At 46.0% G+C, this 22,054-nt stretch overlaps 1 protein-coding gene across 9 annotated transcripts in view; it reads left to right on the top strand.

Moving 5' to 3' along the window:
• Positions 1–22,054, top strand: part of RALGPS1 (Ral GEF with PH domain and SH3 binding motif 1) — a gene marked incomplete at both ends in the record, with an annotated part of 243,661 nt that overhangs the window by 67,801 nt on the left and 153,806 nt on the right. For all 9 annotated transcript variants that reach the window (XM_079706615.1, XM_079706614.1, XM_079706613.1 and 6 more), the window contains 2 exons: positions 2,619–2,708; positions 5,378–5,470. In XM_079706615.1, coding sequence (XP_079562741.1) covers positions 2,619–2,708; positions 5,378–5,470 — 183 coding nt within the window. The remainder of the gene's footprint in view (positions 1–2,618; positions 2,709–5,377; positions 5,471–22,054) is intronic.

Raw genomic sequence — 22,054 nt, 5'->3', positions numbered from 1 at the left:
TCCACTAGGTTAGTAAAGAAAAAAAGAGCTGTAATAACTGGTATTAGCCTGCTCCAATTTTTATGGATCAACAAATAAAGCTTTTGGAGGCCAAGTTTTTAAATATATCCTTTTGAAAAAAGGTACACATACTTTTATTCACTCCACCTTACAGGAATTTATCCTCAGACCTTAATTAAAAATGTATAAAGATATATGTATAAATATGTTCACCACAGCATTGTCTATCACAACAAAATAATTCTAAATAAGCTACCCAACAGTAGGAGGTTCCTTAATGATGAGACATCCCTAAGATGAAATGCTTGGCAGCTGCTAAAAAATATGTTGATATTCTTATATATTTATAAAAATTCTTGTGATAGTATGATTAATATATACCAATTTAATTGAAAAAGAGAAACATGTTCTATGACTAGACAGACATACGTTCTGAGACATGACAAACATATGTTCCAAGAAGGACACATACCACAATGTTTATCACGGGGGTCTGTATGTGAGAACGAGCTTGCAAATGACTTCTGTCTCTTGTGCTTATGTCTGTCCCTTTGTTTTCTGCATTAACCTTCTCTTAAATTTTGTAGCTAAAAAACAATTAAAACCATGGTGATTCTCCCCTTGTAATGTCTCTCTCCTCTGCCCCTTTCCTACATCTCCTTCAACACTGCCCTTGCTCAGGCCTCCCATCTCTCACTTAGACCATCGCCTCAGCTTCTTGATGGGTGTCCCTGCTCCTGCAAAAGGGTCTAGCCTGTCACTCCTGTGCTCAGAAGCCTCTGGAACTCTCCCTGCTCAGCATAGTGTCCCCTTGTTTCTCCAGACCCCCTTCCCTTCTAAGTTCAGTCTCCCTCTCTGCCCCAACCCCACGGGGCGCCTGCAACACCAGTCCTGTCCACCCGCTCAGCTCTCCCTGGTCTCCTCACCTGTTGAGGGTCTACCCATCTTTCAAGGCCCACCTCCTCTAGGAAGCCTTCTTTTCTCATTAGCTCCCCCATACTCCAGTTCACTTGGTTTGAACTTCTTTGATGGCCATGATCACCAGCTGCCTTTTAATACAGTGATTTCTGGACTGACAGGTCTGAACTCGCAGTGCCTGGAGCACACAGTAAGGGCTTCGTGGAAGTCTGCTGAAGTGAACTGATCCAGAGTTGCCTCTGAACACCACCTGAGTCAACTCTGCCACGTTCTGTAATTACGCTTTAAATAGGTGTGATTTTTTTTGACACATAAGAATCTATTAAATTATACATATAAACTATCACACTTGAGATTTATGTGGCATAAAGTGTGCATGTATTAAAATATAAGGTTTATGGGCATATCACCTAGAAAAAATCTTGCTATATGGAAAATCTTTCTTCTGTAACTGGCTAGTAACATTTGAGTCTGAACTTAATTTTAGGCAATTCCTTGGAAAAAATGATTCTATGGAAACCCAGGCATGTCCTGGAGGCAACCACAATTACACAGAGAAAACTTTTCTATAATATTCCTGCTTAATATAAGAAGCCAACTTTTGATTCTTGGTGATTTAATCTTTTCTTGTTTTCTCATTGAAAAGTGACAGTATTTCAGTGAAGGGAAATACATTTTGGTTGCAGCAGTAAACATGCTTTGATAACTCTGGACTGTCCTTAACTATTTTAGTCTTTGTAAAATTTAGAGGTTTTAGATGCTTAGCCTTCCTTTTCAATCCACGTCTCCCCTGTTCTCTGCCCATCTCTCCTCCTTTCTTTGCGGTGCTGTCATTGCACTCTTGGGCATCCACATTTCACATAGAGCTGTTGTTATAGTCATGAAACATAAACAGGAAAGCAAACCACTGCCCAGCGTTTCTTAGCGTGAAGCTCCTCTTGTTTCATTGAGGCATCGTGTGAGTCAACTAGACACTGGTGGATGACTTTCTTGTTCCCACCAAAGGACTCAGGGGCTCGAGGATGGTCAAGTGTGAATGATATTCTGAACCAAAAGTACCAGTATATCCTTTTGGCATATGCTGTCTCCAGAAAAACATGCCCTTTTACCTGCATTGCTTTACAGAACTTTGAGAGATGTTTTTGTATCACTTAAATTATTGGACAAACCTCTCCTAGAAAATGAAATTTGTTATAATTGTGCGAATATAGGTGAGTCCTTCTTGCCTTGGGTCTGGCTGGGGATATGGATCTCATAGGTGGTACTGCCAGCATGCATATCCCTTTGTCTGGCCATTTGTCCATCGGTCCATCCATCCATTCGTCTCCCCATAACTGGGATCCTTCTGAGCAGAAATCCTGTCTGATGCATCTCAAAATTTCCTGAAGCACCTTCAGGGAGACCCATATGTCGATGGAGGCCAAATAAGTCCCCTGGCTAATGATGGGAGTACTTATTTCTCTCAGCACCACTATGCGTGTTGGAGAGCTGGTGCTGACGGCATGGGACCCACTTGTAGGGCTGGGTGTCATAAAGGAACCCTCAACCTCCTGCAACCCTAGGGTTTGCTCTCTCAGTCTCCCAGCCTCTTAGAAATCCCATAGAAGTAGTGGGCGGGGTAACTCGGTGGGTCCGGCATTTAACAACTTTTCTGGTGTGTGTGTGTGTGTCTGTGTCTGTGTCTGTGTTTGACTCTACAGGTCAGTTTTTGGGTTGTACGAGAAATTCTAACAGCACAGACTTTAAAAATAAGGGCAGAAATCCTGAGCCATTTTGTGAAAATAGCCAAGGTAAGCTGTTTTATTATGACTTTTCCCCGTCCTTTCCTTCCTTTTTTGTCGCAAAAAGGTGTTTCCTTGGTACTTTGGGAGCTGATTTGCTCTGGATGAGCCGGGCAGGGTTCAGACACGGGGCTCTGACCCAGCTTCCCCAGGCAGAGGCAGCTGTGGGACCAGCCTGGCTGCTTGCTCGGCCTCCCAGCCCCTGTGCATGCACAGGCAGGTGCCCTCCACCCTGTGGTTTTGGCAGCCAACCATTCTTTATAGCTGGCCTTTCACAGACTCTCCACGAGGCCCCAGCAGCTACCTTTGGGATCCATTCATCCTCCTATTCAGATTTAGCCAGTGCTGGGAGTTGATGGCTTTTAGTCAGCATCGGAGGTTGTGACACCATCACATCCTGCACAGTTTGTTCGCGGTCAGCAGAGCTCACCCCACCCAATCTTGCACTTGAGGCCCGGGCCCTGCTGCCCCGACCCCACCCCCTGGGCCTGCCCTGGTAGGGTTGGTCCTTCCCGGTTATTGGGCACCAGGCTCACGTCTTTACCCCACTTCCCCCTCCTCTTCCCTCATCTCTGCCAGCCCAGGCTGTGATCCCACGGGCCTTCCTGGACCACTCTCATCTCTTACACAGTCCTGCCAGCCCCACCCAGCCCACTGCTCCCCACCACGGGGCTCGCCTGACTCAGCGGAGCACCGTCCTGTCTGTTTACTGCCCGCTTTGTGTGTGCGTGTTGTCTTCCCACCCAGGTCCTAGGCCAGCTCACCTTCACTGCGGCCCCTCTCTGGCCAGGCGCCATAGCTGCTGCTTTACAGAAATGATTGCATTTGACGCTCACATTATTATTATCCCATTTCCTGAGGAGGAAGGGGAGGCTTAGAGAGGTGGGTGTCCACGCCCAGGCCCCACGGTCAGTCGGAGCATGTCGCTCTGCCTTCAAGAGAGCTGCTCTGCTGCTCCTCACAGCAAGGTTGTGTTCATCCAGCTCTAAGTATGTTAGGGGCATGGACGCTTTTACGTCCTGTGCATTCTGAAGTGCCTGGAACTGTTGCTGGGCTTAATGATACTTGTTGCTCTCAGTGAGTTCGTGCTGGGCCACGAGAAAAAGTGGGATGAAGTTCCAGCCCACCTGGTGCTTTCAGTGTGGAAGTTTCCAGTCCCCACCCAAGGGATCCAAAACGATTCCTCCTTAAGCTCTGCCATCTTCCGATGGTGGATCATCATGCTGGCGCTGTGCCCTGGGTATGTTCTTGTTCGAGCCTCCTCCTTTCTCTGGGCCTTGGTTTCCCATCTATAAAATGGGAAAGGGGTGGATTAGATAATCTCCCAGAGAACCTTCAACTCTAAAAGAAATTCTGTGACAGGCATAGCCATTCAGATACAAAGGATGAAATTCAGCTCACTCAGAGAATCTATTATTAGACACAGCAAACGATTAGGGAATATTACGAGATGTATGAAATGCAGTATTAACTTGTGTGGTAAGGGAGAAATCTCCAGGTAGGAACAGAGCCGTGAGGACTAGGCATAAGGGCTTTTCGTGGATTTGTTCATTTTACTAAGCCCTGCTCTGTGCTGTACTAGGTCCTAGGGATATGATGGTAGATACCGCTTCATCCCGGCTCTCAGGGAACACACGGTCCAGGGTGAGAGAGGGGCAAGTGCAAGCAAATACAGTCCAGTGGGCTAAGGAAATGCACAGGCTGCTGTGGGAACATGCAGGTGGGGTGGGGTTGGGGACAAGTCTTCCTGACAAAGAACAAGCAGCCCACGCTGCACTGCCCGCTCTCCCGGGTGCCAGGCACTGGTCTAGCAGTTTACGTGCACCGTCCCACGCAGCAGAGGTGCTGTGATTACCTTCCTCATTTTAGATATGAAGATGTCGAGGCTCAGAAGGCTTAGGTAACTTGCCACAGGAAACACCAGTAGTGGGAACCAGGGTTGGAACCAGGCCTCTTGGTTCCGTGGAGCCTGCCAGCTACACAACTTTCACTGACTCCTGGGAGTGAGAAGTGGGACCCGGGTCCTGTTGGCAGGTTTCCTTCAGCATAAAACCAAGAGCAGAGCAATTACATTTTTCTGTGCTCACCCTCACCTGTGTCTCCTTCTGTTGCCCTCCGTGGTAAGGAACTTGTCTGAGATGGAATTAAATCCAAATGTTCTCACTAGTTTGGGGTCTGGTTCAGAGAAGCATGGCCAAGTGGCTGGGAAGCAGGAGCTCCGTGCGCCCAGCTGAGGGGATCGTGCAGATTGATAACATCTTTCCTCAGCCTCCCACTTCCGGGTGTGAAGGTAATCGCAGTAGACCCATGTTGATGTTGTTGGCACAGCGGAGGTTTCAGTTTACAAAGGCCTGCTGGGACAGTTCAGATTCATCTAAAAAAAGAACAGAAAGGACGTTATCAAACCTCATCCCGAGCCATGTTTCTGTCCAGCAGCCAGACTAGTCAGCTTACGGAATTTTGCAAATGTTTTAGATGCAGACTCACCTTTTGACAATCTGAAAGAAAAAGAGCATATGGTTCCTGTGAACTTCCTAGAACTGTATTTTCTACATGAGATATTTTTAAGTGTAATTGAATTTCATAAATATGACAATATTTGGTAACACTTGAGCATGTTTTTGTTCTGTTGTTTATAGCAGCAAAATAATCTATTCCATATCTTTTTTTTTTTCCAGAAACTTCTAGAACTCAACAACCTTCATTCTCTCATGTCTGTGGTGTCAGCATTACAAAGTGCACCCATCTTCAGGCTGACAAAAACCTGGGCTGTAAGTTAATCTTCCTAAGTCTGTTCCTTTGGTTCGGGCCGTCCTTTCTTTGGTGAAGTTCTCCATTCCTTAAGCCCCAGAAGGCTTTCTCGGTCTGCCCTTTGCCAACGACGGAGGATGGCTGTGGGTTAATGAAGTGTCCCGTGGCCACTCTCTCTCCTTCAGTGACCTCAGCCCCGTTTTGGGACAGGGAAGCTGTGAGGAAGCCGGCGTGGCTGGGGACCCTTCTGGACCTGACAACATCATGTATGATGGTGGGGTCAGTGGCATGACGTCTGCCCTCTGCTTCAAACTGCCCCTGGGAAGCCTCGCAGTTGCGCTGGGCTGATGGCCGTACAGCTAAGAGTTTCTTTGGAGGAACCTGTGACCCTCATGTAGGGAAAACTAATTTTTTTTTTCCTGAAGGCCATGGATAATTTCAGCTCAGAGGTGGAGTCTGATAGTTATATAATTGAGTCTGTAGGAAAGTTTTTCTGCTGTAAAAATACTTTGAAAATATCTCAGACCTCTTTATCCTCCTCAGCTTGGCACCGCGCCTGACGGGGGAAGTCATTGCTATTTCCATCCCTCATTAGCATTCACCTCCTGGCCCGCCTGATCTGGGGTCTCTCACAGCCACACAGCCCAAGCCTTTCAAGACCTGTTTATGTCCCACAGAACTGAAGGAAACTGTATGGAGTTGTCAGCTGTGCTTCCGCAACTAGCTCACTTCCGAACTTCTTTCTGCCAGTCTGCGGGGCTGGGCTCTGTTTCAGACTTGGCTAGTTCAGGGGCCTTTAAAATACGTAGGGATTATGTTGTAGGTTGTCAGAAGTGAGCCTTGTTTCTTTAAATTGCAATTTTCCATAGATCAAGCCATAGCAAAGTGGAGTGAGAGGTTTTAGCCTGGAGTCAAAAGACTGGGTCTGCATTCAGGCACCGTCTGTGCAGAGTGATTCTGTGGGACTCGTCTCCTCTTATCTACTTAGGGAGGTTGGCCTGGATCTGTGGTTCTCCGTTAGTGCTTTGTGGAGCCCAGGGGTTCTTTGGAACTGACTTGGGGCCAGCAGGGGCTGGGGGAGAGGACGGAGGGCACCAAGCAGACCTCCAGAGCACGGTTTCCCGCCAGAGCAGCTCTGTTTGCAGCAGTTCTATGTCCTGAGCTTCTGGGTGAACTTCAGTTGAGCAGTGGCTTTGGAGGTCAAAGCAAGTTTGGAAGCCACTGGTCTCTGTGGTTGCTGCCAGCCCTGTGATTCCCTGAGTCCATCTGAGCCATGACGCTTTTTTCAAAAGTTGCTTGGAGATTCTTTTTCAAATGAATTTTCCATCATTTAGATGCTGCCGTTGTTTCTTGGACCGCTGGGAGCTCTGTGTGGGCCCAGAAGAAGGAATGCTGAATCTCACGGTACACAGACCTTACTGTCAGTAACACAGGGACTCTCAGTGACCCCATAAGTGGCACAGTCAGTGAGGGCAGCAGGGAGTCAGCATGAGGGGCCTGCACAGAGATACCACCCACTCAGGGATGGGCAGGGCCCATCCATGGAGCTTTGGCCAGCGTTCTCCTCAGGATGCTGTGCCTTGCCCAGGATGGTGGGGCAGCATTGGGCCAGAACAACATCCAGGACTGCTCCATGTGGCTCGGCAGAGTCCTGTGCCAGGGTGGCCGGATCATCACTGCCATTGATGGGTCTTTGCTGCAATGAAGATAAATCTCCCACAGCTCCTCAGAGAGCCTGGAATGAAATATCCACCCAGGACCCGTTTGAAAGCATGAGCTTCCTCACCTAACTCCCTTTTAGGCCCCGTGGGTCAGCTGTTCTTCCTTACAGATTTGCCAGGCGCTGCTCTAAAAGCTTTCCCTATATTCACTCATTTCCTCTTTTTTAAAAAAAATTAATTTATTTATTTACTTATTTATTTGGTTGTGCCAGGTCTTAGTCGCGGGGGCGGGCTCCTTAGTTGCAGCTCGCCAGCTCCTTAGTTGTGGCATGTGAACTCTTAGTTGCAGCATGCATGTGGGATCTAGTTCCCTGATCAGGGATCACATCCGAGCCCCCTGCATTGGGAGCGCAGAGTCTGAACCACTGTGTGTGCCACCCGGGAAGCCCCCTCATTTCCTCTTGACAGCTACCCACCATCAAGAGGAGGCACAGAGAGGTGGGATGACTTATGCAGGGTTCCCCAGCTAAGAAGCAGAGCGGGAATCAAACCGGAGCAGTCTGGCTCCGGAGTCCCTGCGCTTACCCACCACACCCCACGGAGCTCAACACGGACAGTTCCAGTGATGCCTTGTCAGTCAAAACAAGAGAGCGGGCCTGTTTATTGTTTTGTCTCCTCTATACACAGTGCTCCAACAGGAACTTTAGAGGTGAGATCAGCAGACTCTGGGTGCTGCCCCAGGCCGTTGAGCCTCTGTTCTGGCTGTGGCTGCTGTTGGCCTGGCTGCTGGCCTCTGACGTGCACCCTTCTTTTGCCATTAATATCTGGTAATAAGCTTAGCCACAGAAATGTTGCCAGAAAAGAACTGTTTTCCCTCTCCCTGCTTGTCCCTTGATCTGGGGAAGGGAAGTCAGAGGAGGGCCCCAGGGAGGGGACACACAGCCAGAGAGCCAGAGAGCTGCAGCCAGGCCTTGAAGGCTGCCTTTTGGCCACTTACTCCTTGGTTAGTCCATGGCTTCCGCTGCTCCTCTGGTTCCCTGGGATTGACCGCTGACTTTGGCATCTAGCTGGTGGGAGCCAGGGAGAGGACAGGAAGCTGCGGTTACACGTCACCAAAGGACGGGGGACCCAGGGCAACAACAACTGTTCTTCTTCTGAGAAATCTCCCATCGCCTCCTAAGGGCTGAGAGCCAGGACTGTTTCCTTGGTTACAGAGGGCCACTTAGCAAGGCAAAAGGTGGGGAGATGCAGCATCCTAGGAGATAAGAATGGCAACTGCCAAAGGCTGTGTCAGGGGGAGAGGAGGTGATACACACCGCGTGGATTCAGCATGACGTCTCCGAGGTCGTGTGTGGGGAGCTGTTTGTTCTGTGTAAACCCACCGTTCAGCCTGCTTCAGACCAGACTCTCCCCTTGCGCCCACCTGTCCTGTTAGTCCAAGGACAGTGGTTGGTGCAGAACACTTGGCAAATGGGGGGGCCAAGCTCGCCAGCTTCCTCCTCCATCCAAATCCCCCAGCCCGGTAGAACCGACGATGCCGCTCTATGCCTGACACTCTCTCTCCACCTGCTGTGACAGAGCCCACAGGGCATCTGCTCTGCAGTTTTGTTTACAGGTCTGCCTCCCTCTTTGATCACCTTCCGTCTTGGTGCAGACTGATTTTGTCTCCATATCCCAAATGACTGAGTTTACGCTGGTCGTTTGAACTGTATATGTTTGTTGGGCTGAACTGTGTCCTTTTTTTGCTACTTCTTTTCCCAGTAATGAGATTAGCCACTGAAACGCTGCCAAAAAATGGCTGCTTCCCCTCCCCCCACTTGTCCCTTGATCTGGGACTGGTGAAATCTCATGGCCCTGCAGAGCAGGGAGGAGCAGACCCACCAGCCGCAGCAGCCCCAAAGGTCAGAATTTTAATAGTCTGCTTTTTGCAGAGAAGGAAACTGAGGTTCCAGGAGTTGTAGTAACCTGTCTCAGATCATGGGGCTGATGAGTGCCAGAGCCGATGTGATGGAGCTTTGCCTTGATGGACACATAGTCCATGTGCTTGGCCATTTGCTGGATGACTTGTCTGTGATGGAACCTGATGTTGGAATCAGGCTGGGCACAGGGCAGGGAACAGCAGGCACACACACTGCTTGGGAAGTGGGGCTGGAGAAGTGAGGCTGGCACACAGGCCCCTGGAGACAGTGTATGACCAGCTCCCTGAATGCAGTCGCTGGGGTTGCATTGAAACCCTGGATATCTGGGAAACCTGGATGGAAGGGGGGTCACAGGTGCGGGAAGAGACCTGCCGCGTGGTTTCATGGATGGCCTTCAGTGAGGGCCAGTTGGTCATTAGCTGGTAGGCAGAGCAGCCTGTCGGCCTGTCCATGGCTGGCTGCTGAGTACCAGCAGCTGGGTGAGCTGGGACAGGGCAGAGGCTGACCCCGCACATAGGCTCTCACATAGTAGGCCCATAATAAATGCTTGCTAGATGCACAAACAGGGAGGGAGTCACCTTCTGCTGGCCTGGAAAAACGCAGATAGGGTCTGATTTATCCCAACACTGGGCCCGCTTTGGAATATTGGCTGCCTCAAAGCCATGAGACCTAAGCAAGAAGTCCTATCGGTCAGTTCTGATTTCCTGAGCACACATACTGTGTGGCTCTTATTCATTCTGCAAATCAAGTATTTATTGAACACCTCCTCGCCTGCTCCATGCCAGGACCCGAGGCTATGGTCAAGGCCCCTGTCTTCATGGGCTTTTATGTTATCCAGGGGAGACGGACACGTTTTTGTGGGAGAATAAACATGTGCCTAGTCTGGCTGGTGTAAGAAGTGATCAGTAAATGTTTGTTGAATGCATGAAGTCATGAACCAAGGGCTGTCAGATAGGAATAAAAGTGATGCTGGAGACCAAAAGAGGAGGATGCGATAGGGACTGACTGGGTGTTCAGGGAAGGCCTGTCTGAGACCTGAGTGACAAGAGGGAGCCAGCCACGCCAAGGTGAGGGCACAGCCAGTGCAGAGGCCACGGTGGAAGAAACTCCAAGGCCAGTGTGACTGGAGCGCAGCAGGCCTGAGGGAGATTGTGAGGGTGCTGTGGACGGGCGGCGGGGCCATCTGGGAAGGGCTCAGCCCAGAGAGGAGTTAGGTTCTGTTCTGAGGGCAGTGATGGGTTTTAAACAGGAGACAGACATGGTCTGCTTTAGAGTTGCTTTTGTTTTTTAAATTAGTGTTGCTACTATGTGAATAGCAAATTGGGATTGCATGGGGGCCAGAGTGGAAATGAGGCCGGGTTAGAGGGTTAGGGCAGAATCCAGGAGTGAGGTGATGCTGGCTGGCATCGGGGAGGTGGCAGTGGACATGGAGAGAAGGAGGCAGAAAGGGGAGGCATTCTGAAGACAGAGGTGGCAGGATTTATGCCAGATAGGATGTCGGAGGTGAAGAAAGGAAGGGACTGGAGGACGATCCCTAGGTTTGGGGCCTGAGCAGCTGGCAAGAGGGTGAGAACTTTTCTCTGATTAGGGTGATCCCAAGAGGAGCCTGACTTATATAGGAGTGACCTGGGGGCTATGGAATTCCTGGTGATTCGCTCATTAATTACAGTTGTATGCTATACATCATGTGTACACACATACACACATGCACACACGCACGCGCGCGCACACACACACACACACACACGCACACACACACACACTCTGCTTGCTCTGGGCACTTTCCTATCATGATTTGCTCTTTCCTACTGAATTCATCCAGAGAGTTTGACTCATCTGCAGCAGCAAAGTGAAAACTGAAGAACTTGGCAGGGAGGAAGTCACAGCCGGTGGGTCAGGCGGCCTGGTCTGCAGGGTGGTGGCCTGGAAGGGGAACCCTCCTGGGAGCAGGGCTCTCACTTCAGGCATCTGGGGGCACAGGGTCATTGAGCAAATCTCCCAGGAAGGCAGATGTGTGGCGTTCACGTATTTTGGATTTTAGCCTTTCATGCGGGAAGCGCCTCTCCTCCCCTGTGTCTGATGCGGGCCCCAGTGGCCCCTCTAATGTTGTTGAGAAAGTGGTGACGGGCATGGGCTGCCTGTCTCAGGTGGGAGGTGAGGTGGGGGAGGGAAGGCAGAGGAAACTGACATTTGCAGCCTCCGATTACTCATCCCCCAGTCATTCCTTGGCAGCCCTGCCTGCACTGCTTCTCAGAATTATGAGTTCTGCGGATATTTGCACCTTCCTCTTCCTTGACTTTGCCACAGCTTTTGTCACCCCCTTCTTGAAAACTCTCTCTTTGCTTGGCTTGGGGTTCTCCCGCTGTTCTGACAGCTGGCTCCTCCCTGACTGCTTTTGTCCCTCTTACCCACTGGCTGTAAGTGTGCTGCAAGGCTCTGACCCAGCTCTCACCTTCCCCAATCCGATTCCTGTCCCATGGGGCTCTCCCCAGCTTGGAGAGCTTCGTCCATGTCCTCTGGGCCCCGGTGGTGGCTGCCTCCTTGCTCTCGCCCCCGCTGTCTCTGGAGCCCCAGGCCCACGTTCCTGTGCCTGCTCCCCGGAGCTCTCTTCTCCTGTGCTCCTTTGACCGCTCACCCTTGGCGTGTCTGAAGTCAAAGTTTGCTTCCAGGAAGTGATCGTGAGTGCCCAGAGACTCTCTGAGCAGACTTATTTTGGACTTTGAGGTAATACGGTAGACGGGGTGATGAGGGGGAAAGCCCCTCCCTCCCAACTGCCTGCTTCAAACACACAGACATAGATAAACCAAATTAAAAATCAAGAAGCAAAGCTGAACCAGAAGCCAAGAAAGGGAAGTCACCATGTGCTAGAAATAAAGAATGCTCTCAGAGTCAGCACAGCGAGCAGAGTTCAGAGAAGGCGCTGTGTGGAGACCTTTGCAGCTGGCGGGGGGCAGGGGTTCTAATGCCTGCACTTGGGGGGCTGGAATTCAGCTACTCACAGGAATCAGAGAGCCAGCAAGTGTCCCTCGTCAGAAAATCTCTGTTCAGCCTGGGGGAGCCCCAAGGGAAAAAGTCCTTGTGAGAAACTGTCACCCCAGCCTGTACCTCAGGTAGCTGTTGGGTCTCAGTACACGCGACCTGAATTGGTATGGGGACCACAGGCCAAGAAATGAGGGGCAGTGTCCCTTGCAGATTAAGAGTGTGGACTCCCGGGCTCAGCCTTGGACCTGCCTCTTATGGTAAGGATTAAATGAGTAAATATATGAAAAAATGTTTAATTTTCAAATGGGCTGGCAGAGGCTGCCATCGCTGTAAGCCAGGCCCTCTGATTTATGACCTGATAACATCATCATCTTCTAGCTGGTTTCCTTGCTTCTGGTCTTACTGTCTTCCTCACACCTCCCATAGAGTGATTGCCCTACGACATAGCTCTGGTGTTTTCATTTCCCTGATTAAGGACAATTTTTAGCGCTCCCCCACCCTTTGCTGAGCTGGGGGTGTGTCTGTACTCACCAGTCCTCCAGGACGGGATGCTCTGATGTAACCGTTTTTTTTTTTTTTCTTTAAAAAAAAATTATTCCAGCAATTTTATTTATTTTTAAAAAATTAATTAATTGATTTTGGGCAGCATTGGGTCTTTGTTGCTGTGTGCGGGCTTTCTCTAGTTGCGGCAAATGGGGTCTACTCTTCGTTGCGGTGCGCGGGCTTCTCACTGTGGTGACTTCTCTTGTTGTGGAGCACGGGCTCTAGGCTCACGGGCTTCAGTAGCTGTGACACGCAGGCTCAGTAGTTGTGGCGCACAGGCTTAGTTGCTCCGCGGCACATGGGATCTTCCCGGACCAGGGCCCGAACCTGTGTCCCCTGCATTGGCAGGCGGATTCTTAACCACTGTGCCACCAGGGAAGTCCTTCCAGCAATTTTATTGTATAATTACTGAGCAAGTTAACATGAAATTGCACTATGAGACTTTTTTCTTTTTCTTTTTTTTCTCCCCCCCACCATCCCACCGCCCTATCCCCTTTGGTAACCATGAGTATGTTTTCCATGTCCGTGAATCTGTTTCTGTTTTGTAAATAAGTTCATTTGTATCATTTTTTTAGGTTCCACATATAAGTGGTATCATATGATATTTGTCTTTCTCTGTCTGGCTTACTTAGTGTGATAATCTCTAGGTCCATCCATGTTGCTGCAACTGGCATTATTTCATTCTTTTTATGGCTGAGTAGTATTCCATTGTATATATATACCACATCTTCTTTGTCCATTCATCTGTCGATGGACACTTAGGTTGCTTCCCTGTCTTGGCAATTGTAAGTAGTGCTTCTATGAACAGAGGGGGGTGCATGTATCTTTTCAAATTAGAGTTTTGTCCGGGTGTATGCCCAGGAGTAGGATTGCTGGATCATATGGCAACTCTATTTTTAGTTTTTTAAGGAGGCTCCATACTGTTCTCCAAAGTGGCTGCACCAGCTTACATTCCCACCAACAGTGTAGGAGGTTTCCCTTTTTCCACACTCTCTCCAGCATTTATTATTTGTAGACTTTTTTTTTTTTTTTTTTTTTTTTTTGTGGTATGCGGGCCTCTCACTGTTGTGGCCTCTCCCGTTGCGGAGCACAGGCTCTGGACGCGTGAACTCAGAGGCCATGGCTCACGGGCCTAGCCGGTCCGCGGCATGTGGGATCTTCCCGGACCGGGGCACGAACCCGTGTCCCCTGCATCGGCAGGCGGACTCTCAACCACTGCGCCACCAGGGAAGCCCTGTAGACTTTTTAATGATGGCCATTCTGACTGGTGTGAGGTGATACCTCATAGTAGTTTTGGTTTGCATTTCTCTAATAATTAGCGATATTGAGCATCTTTTCATGTGCTTGTTGGCCATCTGTATGTCTTCTTTGGAGAAATGTCTGTTTAGGTCTTCTGTATATTTTTTGATTGGGTTGTTTGTTTTTTTGATATTAAGCTGTATGAGCTGTTTGTATATTTTGGAAATTAATCCCTTGTCAGTCACATTGTTTGCAAATATTTTCTCCCAGTCCTTTTTATTTTGTTTATGGTTTCCTTTGCTGTGCAAAAGCTTTAAGTCTAATTTGGTCCCATTTGTTTATTTTTGTTTTTATTTCCATTACTCTAGGAGATGGATCTAAAAACATATTGTGGTGATTTATGTCAAAGAGTGTTCTGCCTCTGTTTTCCTCTAGGAGTTTTATAGTATCTGGTCTTATATTTAGGTCTTTAATCCATTTTGAGTTTATTTTTGTATATGATGTTAGAGAATGTTCTAATTTCATTCTTTTACATGTAGCTGTCCAGTTTTCCCAGTACCACTTATTGAAGAGACTGTCTTTTCTCCATTGTATATTCTTGCCTCCTTTGTCATAGATTAATTAATTGCCCATAAGTGTGTGGGTTTATTTCTGGGCTTTCTATCCTGTTCTGTATGTCTGTTTTGTGACAGTACTATACTCTTTTGATTACTGTAGCTTTGTAGTATAGTCTGAAGTCAGGGAGTCTGATTCCTCCAGCTTTGTTCTTCTTTCCCAAAATTGTTTTGCCTATTTGGGGTCTTCTGTGTTTCCATACAAATTAAAAAAATTTTTTGCTCTAATTCTGTGAAAAATGCCATTGGCAATTTGATAGGGATTGCATTGAATCCGTAGATTGCCTTGGGTTGTATGGTCATTTTAACAATATTAATTCTTCCAATCCAAGAACGCGGTGTGTCTTTCCATCTGTTTGTATTGTCTTCAGTTTCTTTCATCAGCATCTTACAGTTTTCAGAGTACAGGTTTTTTGCCTCCTTAGGTAGAATTATTCCCAGGTATTTTATTCTTTTTGATGCATGATATAACCATTTTGCTGCTGCTCTTTTTAATCCATCATTTTAACATTCATTACACTACCTCTAGTTTTATAATAATGAATATTTTGTCAGTCTATTTTAAGCTGTCATTTGAATTTTTAACCCTGGATTTCAGTGATCCCTTAGAGTTAGGGAAGATACTGAGCTTGGATGAGAGAGAGGGTTTTTGGTTTGTCTTGATGGGTGTTTTTGAGGAAAACTTGCATTTGGGAATGTGGCACTTGATGAAAGCCCTCGGGTAGGGAGATCCTCACAGAGTACCAAGGACACAGTAGAGGCATTTTGGCAATGGCAGCAAATATCAAAAGGTTTCATACCTACTTCACACCTACTTCCTGACACTAAAAAACAAACCATAAACCTTTCAGCTGTGGCCAGTGGAGCATCTGCTGCCACCAGCAACATAGCAACCCAGAACCCCAAGTCACGTGCGGAAGAGACGCAAGAGTTGGCCAGAGGAATTTCCTGTTCAAACACAGCCACAATCAGCTCATTCTTTCCCCTTTGGTTAGTATTCACTGTTCATGCTTAACTACTGTGATTGGCACCCTGTTGGCAAGTTGAGTTGAAATATCTGGAATAGTAGAATAAGCAGTCAAATTGGTCATCACATGTCCACAGTATCCAGAATGACCAAGTCAAAAACATACTTTGCCAGGTCAAGGTGGCCGTGTGGGAAGACGCGGAGTTAGTGTCTCCCCACAACTAGGGCACCTGCTGGCCACTGGTGGGGGACGCTGACACCCAAGGAGATGGGAGGAACCCCAAAGTGAACCAGTAGAATGTAGGGGGACTGAGGGGGCAGTAGAAGTGGAGGCCAGATAGAATCGGCAACCCTGAGGCTGGGGAGATCAGGAGAGGCAGGCGGGAGGGGCCCTCTGGGAGAGGAGTGGAGGGCGTTTGCCCCGCCCACTCGAGCTCAGGAAGCCTGCTGGGCTCCCAGGTGAGGTCCCCTGCCCTCTGAGACCAGGGGTGGGGGGCACACCTGGGCCCCTTCTGTTCCTTGAGCCTAAGCCCCACCCCCACAGCCCCCAGGGCCTTTTCCAGCCCTGTGGGTCCTGAGCATTGCCCCCGCCCACCACCCAAACCGCACCCTTGCTTAAGCCCCGCCCTCCACAGTCAAGGCCTCCCCTCCTTTTTTTTTTTTTCTCTTTTCTCTCCTCCTCTTTTTTACTATTGTGGTAGTGATGTACCTTCCAGTTGTTGATTCATCTATATTTTTATTTTTCTATTTTTCCTAACATATATGTTAGTTTCCTAGTCTAAGTTTATTTTTTACTTTGTTATTGCTGTGGTTTTTGCCACCCCAGGTGGCTTGCAGGATCTTGATTCACGAACCCGGGACCGGGCCAAAGCTCCTGCGGTGGGAGCTCCAAGTCCAAACCACTGGACTAACAGAGAACCTCAGACCCCAGGGAATATTCATAGGAGTGAGGTCTCACAGAGTTCCTCATCTCAGCACCAAGACCCAGCTCTACCCAATAGCCTACAAACCCCAGTGTTAGAAGCCTCAGGCCAAACAACCAGTAAGACAAGAACACAATCCCACTCATTAAAAAAAAAAAAAAAAAAAGAGATGGCAAACAAACATGTCACAGATGAAGGAGCAAGGTAAAAACCTACAAGACCAAATAAATGGAGAGGAAATAGGCAATCTACCTGAAAAAGAATTCAGAGTAATGATAGTAAAGATGATCCAGAATCTCAGAAATAGAATGGAGGCACGGATTGAGAAAATACAAGAAGTGTTTAAAAAGATCTGGAAGAACTAAAGAACAAACAAACAGAGATGAACAGCACAATAACTGAAATGAAAAATACACTAGAAGGAATCAATAACAGAATAACTGAGGCAGAAGAACGAATAAGTGAGCTGGAAGACAAAATGGTAGAAATAACAGCCGAGGAGCAGAATAAAGAAAAAAGAATGAAAAGAATTGAAGACAATCTCAGAGACCACAGGGACAACACTAAACGCACCAACATTCGAATTATAGGGGTCCCAGAAAAAGAAGAGAAAAAAGAAAGGGTCTGAGAAAATATTTGAAGAGATTATAGTCGAAAACTTCCCTAACATGGGAAAGGAAATAGTCACACAAGCCCGGGAAGCACAGAGAGTCCCATACAGGATAAACCCTAGGAAAAACACACCAAGACACATATTAATCAAACTAACAAAAATTAAATTCAAAGAAAAAATATTAAAAGGAGCAAGGGAAAAACAAAAAATAACATACAAAGGAATCCCCATAAGGTTATGAGCTGATTTTTCAGCAGAAACTCTGCAGGCCAGAAGGGAGTGGCAGGATATACTTAAAGTGATGAAAGAGAAGAACCTACAACCAAGATTACTCTACCCAGCAAGGATCTCATTCAGATTCGATGGAGAAGTCAAAAGCTTTTCAGACAAAAGCTAAGAGAATTCAGCACCACCAAACCAGCTTTACAACAAATGCTAAAGGAACTTCTCTAGACGGGAAACACAAGAGAAGGAAAAGACCCACAAAAACAAACCCAGAACAACTAAGAAAATGGTAATAGGAACATACATATCGATAATAACCTTGAATGTAAATGGATCAAATGCCCCAACCAAAAGACACAGACTGGCTGAATGGATACAAAAACAAGACCCATATATATGCTGTTTACAAGAGACCCACTTCAGACCTAGGAACACAAACAGACTGAAAGTGAAGGGATAGAGAGAAAGATATTCCATGCAAATGGAAATCAAAAGAAAGTTGGAGTAACAATACTTATATCAGATAAAATAGACTTTAAAATAAAGACTGTTACAAGAGATAAGGAGGGAAACTACATAATGATCAAAGGATCAATCCAAGGAGAAGATATAACAATTATAAAGGTTTATGCACCCAGCATAGGAGTCAATACATAAGGCAAATGCTAACAACCATGAAAGGAGAAATCAACAGTAACACAATAATAGTAGGGGACTTTAACACCCCACTTACACCAATGGACAGATCATCCAAACAGAAAATAAATAAGGAAACACAGCTTTAAATGACACAATAGACCAGACAGATCTAACTGATATTTATAGAACATTCCACCCGAAAGTGGCAGAATACACTTTCTTCTCAAAGGCAAATGGAACATTCTCCAGGATAGGTCACATCTTGGGTCACAAATCAAGCCTCGGAAAATTTAAGAAAATTGAAATCGTATCAAGCATCTTTTCTGACCACAATGCTGTGAGACTGGAAATCAATTACAGGAAAAAAAACCTAGAAAACACAAACACATGGAGGCTAAACAGTGCACTACTAAATAACCAAGAGATCACTGAAGAAATCAGAGAAGAAATATAAAAGTACATAGAAACAAATGACAATGAAAACACGATGACCTAAAACCTATGGGATGCAGCAAGAGCAGTTCTAAGAGGGAAGTTTATAGCAATACAATCTCACCTCAAGAAACAAGAAAAATCTCAAATAAACAATCTAAACCTACGCTTAAAACAACTAGAGAAAGAAGAACAAAGAAAACTCAAGGTCAGTAGAAGGAAAGAAATCATAAAAGATCAGAGCAGAAATAAATGAAATAGAAATGAAGAAAACAATAGCAAAGATCAATAAAACTAAAAGCTGGTTCTTTGAGAAGATAAAGCAAATTGATAAATCCTTAGCCAGACTCATCAAGAAAAAAAGGGAGAAGACGCAAATCAATAAAATTAGGAATGAAAAAGGAAAAATCACAACTGACACTGCGGAAATACAAAGGATTATAAGAGACTACTACAGACAACTATATGCCAATAAAATGGACAGCCACGAAGAAATGGACAAATTCTTGGAAAGGTACAATTTTCCAAGACTGAACTAGGAAGAATTAGAAAATATAAACAGACCTATCACAAGTAATGAAATTGAAACCATAATTAAAAATCTTCCAGCAAACAAAAGTCCAGGACCAGATGGCTTCACAGACAAATTCTATCAAACATTTAGAGAAGAGCTAGCACCCATCCTTCTCAAACTCTTGCAAAAAATTGCAGAGGGAGAAACACTCCCAAATTCATTCTACAAAGCCATCATCGCCCTGATACCCAAACCAGAAAAAGATACCACAAAAAAAGAAAATTACAGACCAATATCCCTGAAAAATATAGATGCAAAAATCCTGAACAACATACTAGCAAACAGGATCCAACAGCACATTAAAAGGATCATACACCATGATTAAGTGGGATTTATCCCAGGGATGCAAGGATTCTTCAATATACGCAAATCAATCAATGTGATACACCATATTGACAAATTGAAGAAGAAAAACCATATGATCATCCAATAGATGCAGAAAAAGCTTTTGACAAAATTCAACACCCGTTTATGGTAAAAACTCTCCAGAAAATGGGCACAGAGGGAACCTACCTCAACATAATAAAGGCCATATATGACAGACCCACAGCAATCATCGTACTCAGTGGTGAAAAACTGAAAGCATTTCCACTAAGATCAGGAACAAGACAAGGATGTCCACTCTCGCCACTCTTATTCAACATAGTTTTGGAAGTCCTAGCCACAGCAATCAGAGAAGAAAAAGAAATAAAAGGAATACAAATTGGAAAAGGAAAAGTAAAGCTGTCACTGTTTGCTGTTGACATGATACGATACATAGAAAATCCTAAAGATGCCACCAGAAAACTACTAGAACTAATCAATGAATTTGGTAAGGTTGCAGGATACAAAATTAATGCACAGAAATCTCTGGCATTCCTATACACCAACAGCAAAAAATCAGAAAGAGAAATTAAGGAGACACTCCCATTTACCACTGCAACAAAAAGAATAAAATACCTAGGAATAAACCTGCCTAAGGAGGTGAAAGACTTGTACTCAGAAAACTGTAAGACACTGATGAAAGAAATCAAAGATGACATAAACAGATGGAGAAATATACCATGTTCTTGGATTGGAAGAATGAATATTGTGAAAATGACTATACTACCCAAAGCAATCTACAGATTCAGTGCAATCCCTATCAAACTACCAATGGCATTCTTCACAGAATTAGAACAAAAAATTTTACAATTCGTATGGAAACACAAAAGACCCCAAATAGCCAAAGCAATCCTGAGAAAGAAAAACAGAGTTGGAGGAATCAGGCTCCCTGACTTCAAACTGTACCACAAAGCTACAGTAATCAAGACGGTATGGTGGTACTGGAACAAAAACAGAAATATAGATCAATGGTACAAGGTAGAATGCCCAGAGATAAACCCACACACATATGGGTACCTAATTTACGACAAAGGAGGCAAGGACATACAATGGAGAAGAGACAGCCTCTTCAATAAGTGGTGCTGGGGAAACTGGACAGCTACATGTAAAAGAATGAAATTAAAACGCTCCCTAACACCATACACAAAAATAAACTCCAAATGGATTAAAGTCTTAAATGTAACACCAGACACTATAAAACTCTTAGAGGAGAACATAGGAAAAACACTCTTTGACATAAACCACAGCAAGGTTTTTTTGAGCCACCTCCTAGAGTAACGGAAATAAAAACAGAAATAAACAAATGGGACTTAATTAAACTTAAAAGCTTTTTCACAGCAAAGGATACCATAAACAAGATAAAAAGGCAACCCTCAGAATGGGAGAAAATATTTGCCAATGAAACAACAAAGGATTAATCTCCAAAATATACAAACAGCTCATGGAGCTCAATATCAAAAAAACCAAACAATCCAGTTAAAAAATGGGCGGAAGACCTAAATAGACATTTCACCAAGGAAGACATACAGATGGCCAAGAGGCACATGAAAAGATGCTCAACATCACTAATTGTTAGAGAAATGCAAGTCAAAACTACAGTGAGGTATCACCTCACCCCAGTTAGAATGGCCATTATCAAAAAATCTAGAAACAATAAATGCTAGAAAGGGTGTGGTGAAAGGGAACGCTCCTGCACTGTTGGTAGGAATGTAAATTGATACAACCACTATGGAAAACAGTATGGAGGCTCCTTAAAAAACTAAAAATAGAACTACCGTATGACCCAGCAATCCCACTCCTGGGCATATACCCTGAGAAAACCATAAATCAAAAAGACACATGCACCCCAGTGTTCATTGCAGCACTGTTTACAATAGCCAGGACATGGAAGCAACCTAAGTGTCCGTTGACAGATGAATGGATAAAGAAGATGTGGCACATATATACAATGGAATATTACTCAGCCATAAAAAGAAACAAAATTGAGTTATCTGCAGTGAGGTGGATGGACCTAGAATCTGTCATACAGAGAGAAGTAAGTCAGAAAGAGAAAAACAAATACTGTATGCGAACACATATATATGGAATCTAAAAAAAAAAAAAAGAAAAAGATACTGATGAACCTAGTTGCAAGGTAGGAATAAAGAGGTAGACATAGAAAATGGACTTGAGGACATGGGGTGGGAGGGAGAAGCTGGGGCGAAGTGAGAGTAGCATCGACATATATACACTACGGAATGTAAAATAGTTGGCTGGTGGGAAGCAGCAGCGTAGCAGGGAGATCGGCTGGGTGCTTTGCGATGCCCTAGAGGGGTGTGGAGGATGGAAGAGAGGCTCAAGAGGGAGAGGATATGGGGACATGTGTGTGCATATGGCTGATTTGCTTTGTGCGCAACAGAAACTAACACAGTGTTGTGAAGCAAGTATACTCCAATAAACATCTATTTTAAAAAAAAACAAACTTTGCCAAATGGGGGGTTTCCATCTCTCTCTCACCTTCCAGCCTTGTACAAGGCAACACTTGCCTGCATTTCTGCCAAATTGCTGCTCCCTTCAGCATCCCCGTGTGTTCCTACCTCCAGGCCACTGCTTGTGCATTCTTTTGCTTCTGGAGCCTCTCCAGCCCCATTTCTGCTGGTTGAAATCCTTCAAGACTCGTTTCTATGACCACCTCTTCCTGGTTCCTCCTTCCCATAATGGAGTTTGTTCTCTCCTTCCAGAGCACTCTCATAGAGTTTCTGACCCTTCCTTGCCTTAGCCAGCCTTTCCCATGGCTCAACCAGGTTGAACAAATTGGGGTGTACACTGGGTACCTGGCTCCTCACCCACACAGACCAACTCTGGACCCAGGATGGGCCCTTGGCAAACTTCCGTTCAAGGACCAATCACATCCTCCTGGCCCTGCTCTTG

The sequence above is a fragment of the Hyperoodon ampullatus genome, assembly GCF_949752795.1.
Source record: "Hyperoodon ampullatus genome assembly, chromosome: 6".
Classification (NCBI taxonomy): domain Eukaryota; kingdom Metazoa; phylum Chordata; class Mammalia; order Artiodactyla; family Ziphiidae; genus Hyperoodon; species Hyperoodon ampullatus.
Note: the sequence above shows the minus strand (reverse complement) of the source record. Positions and strands in the feature narration are given on the sequence as shown.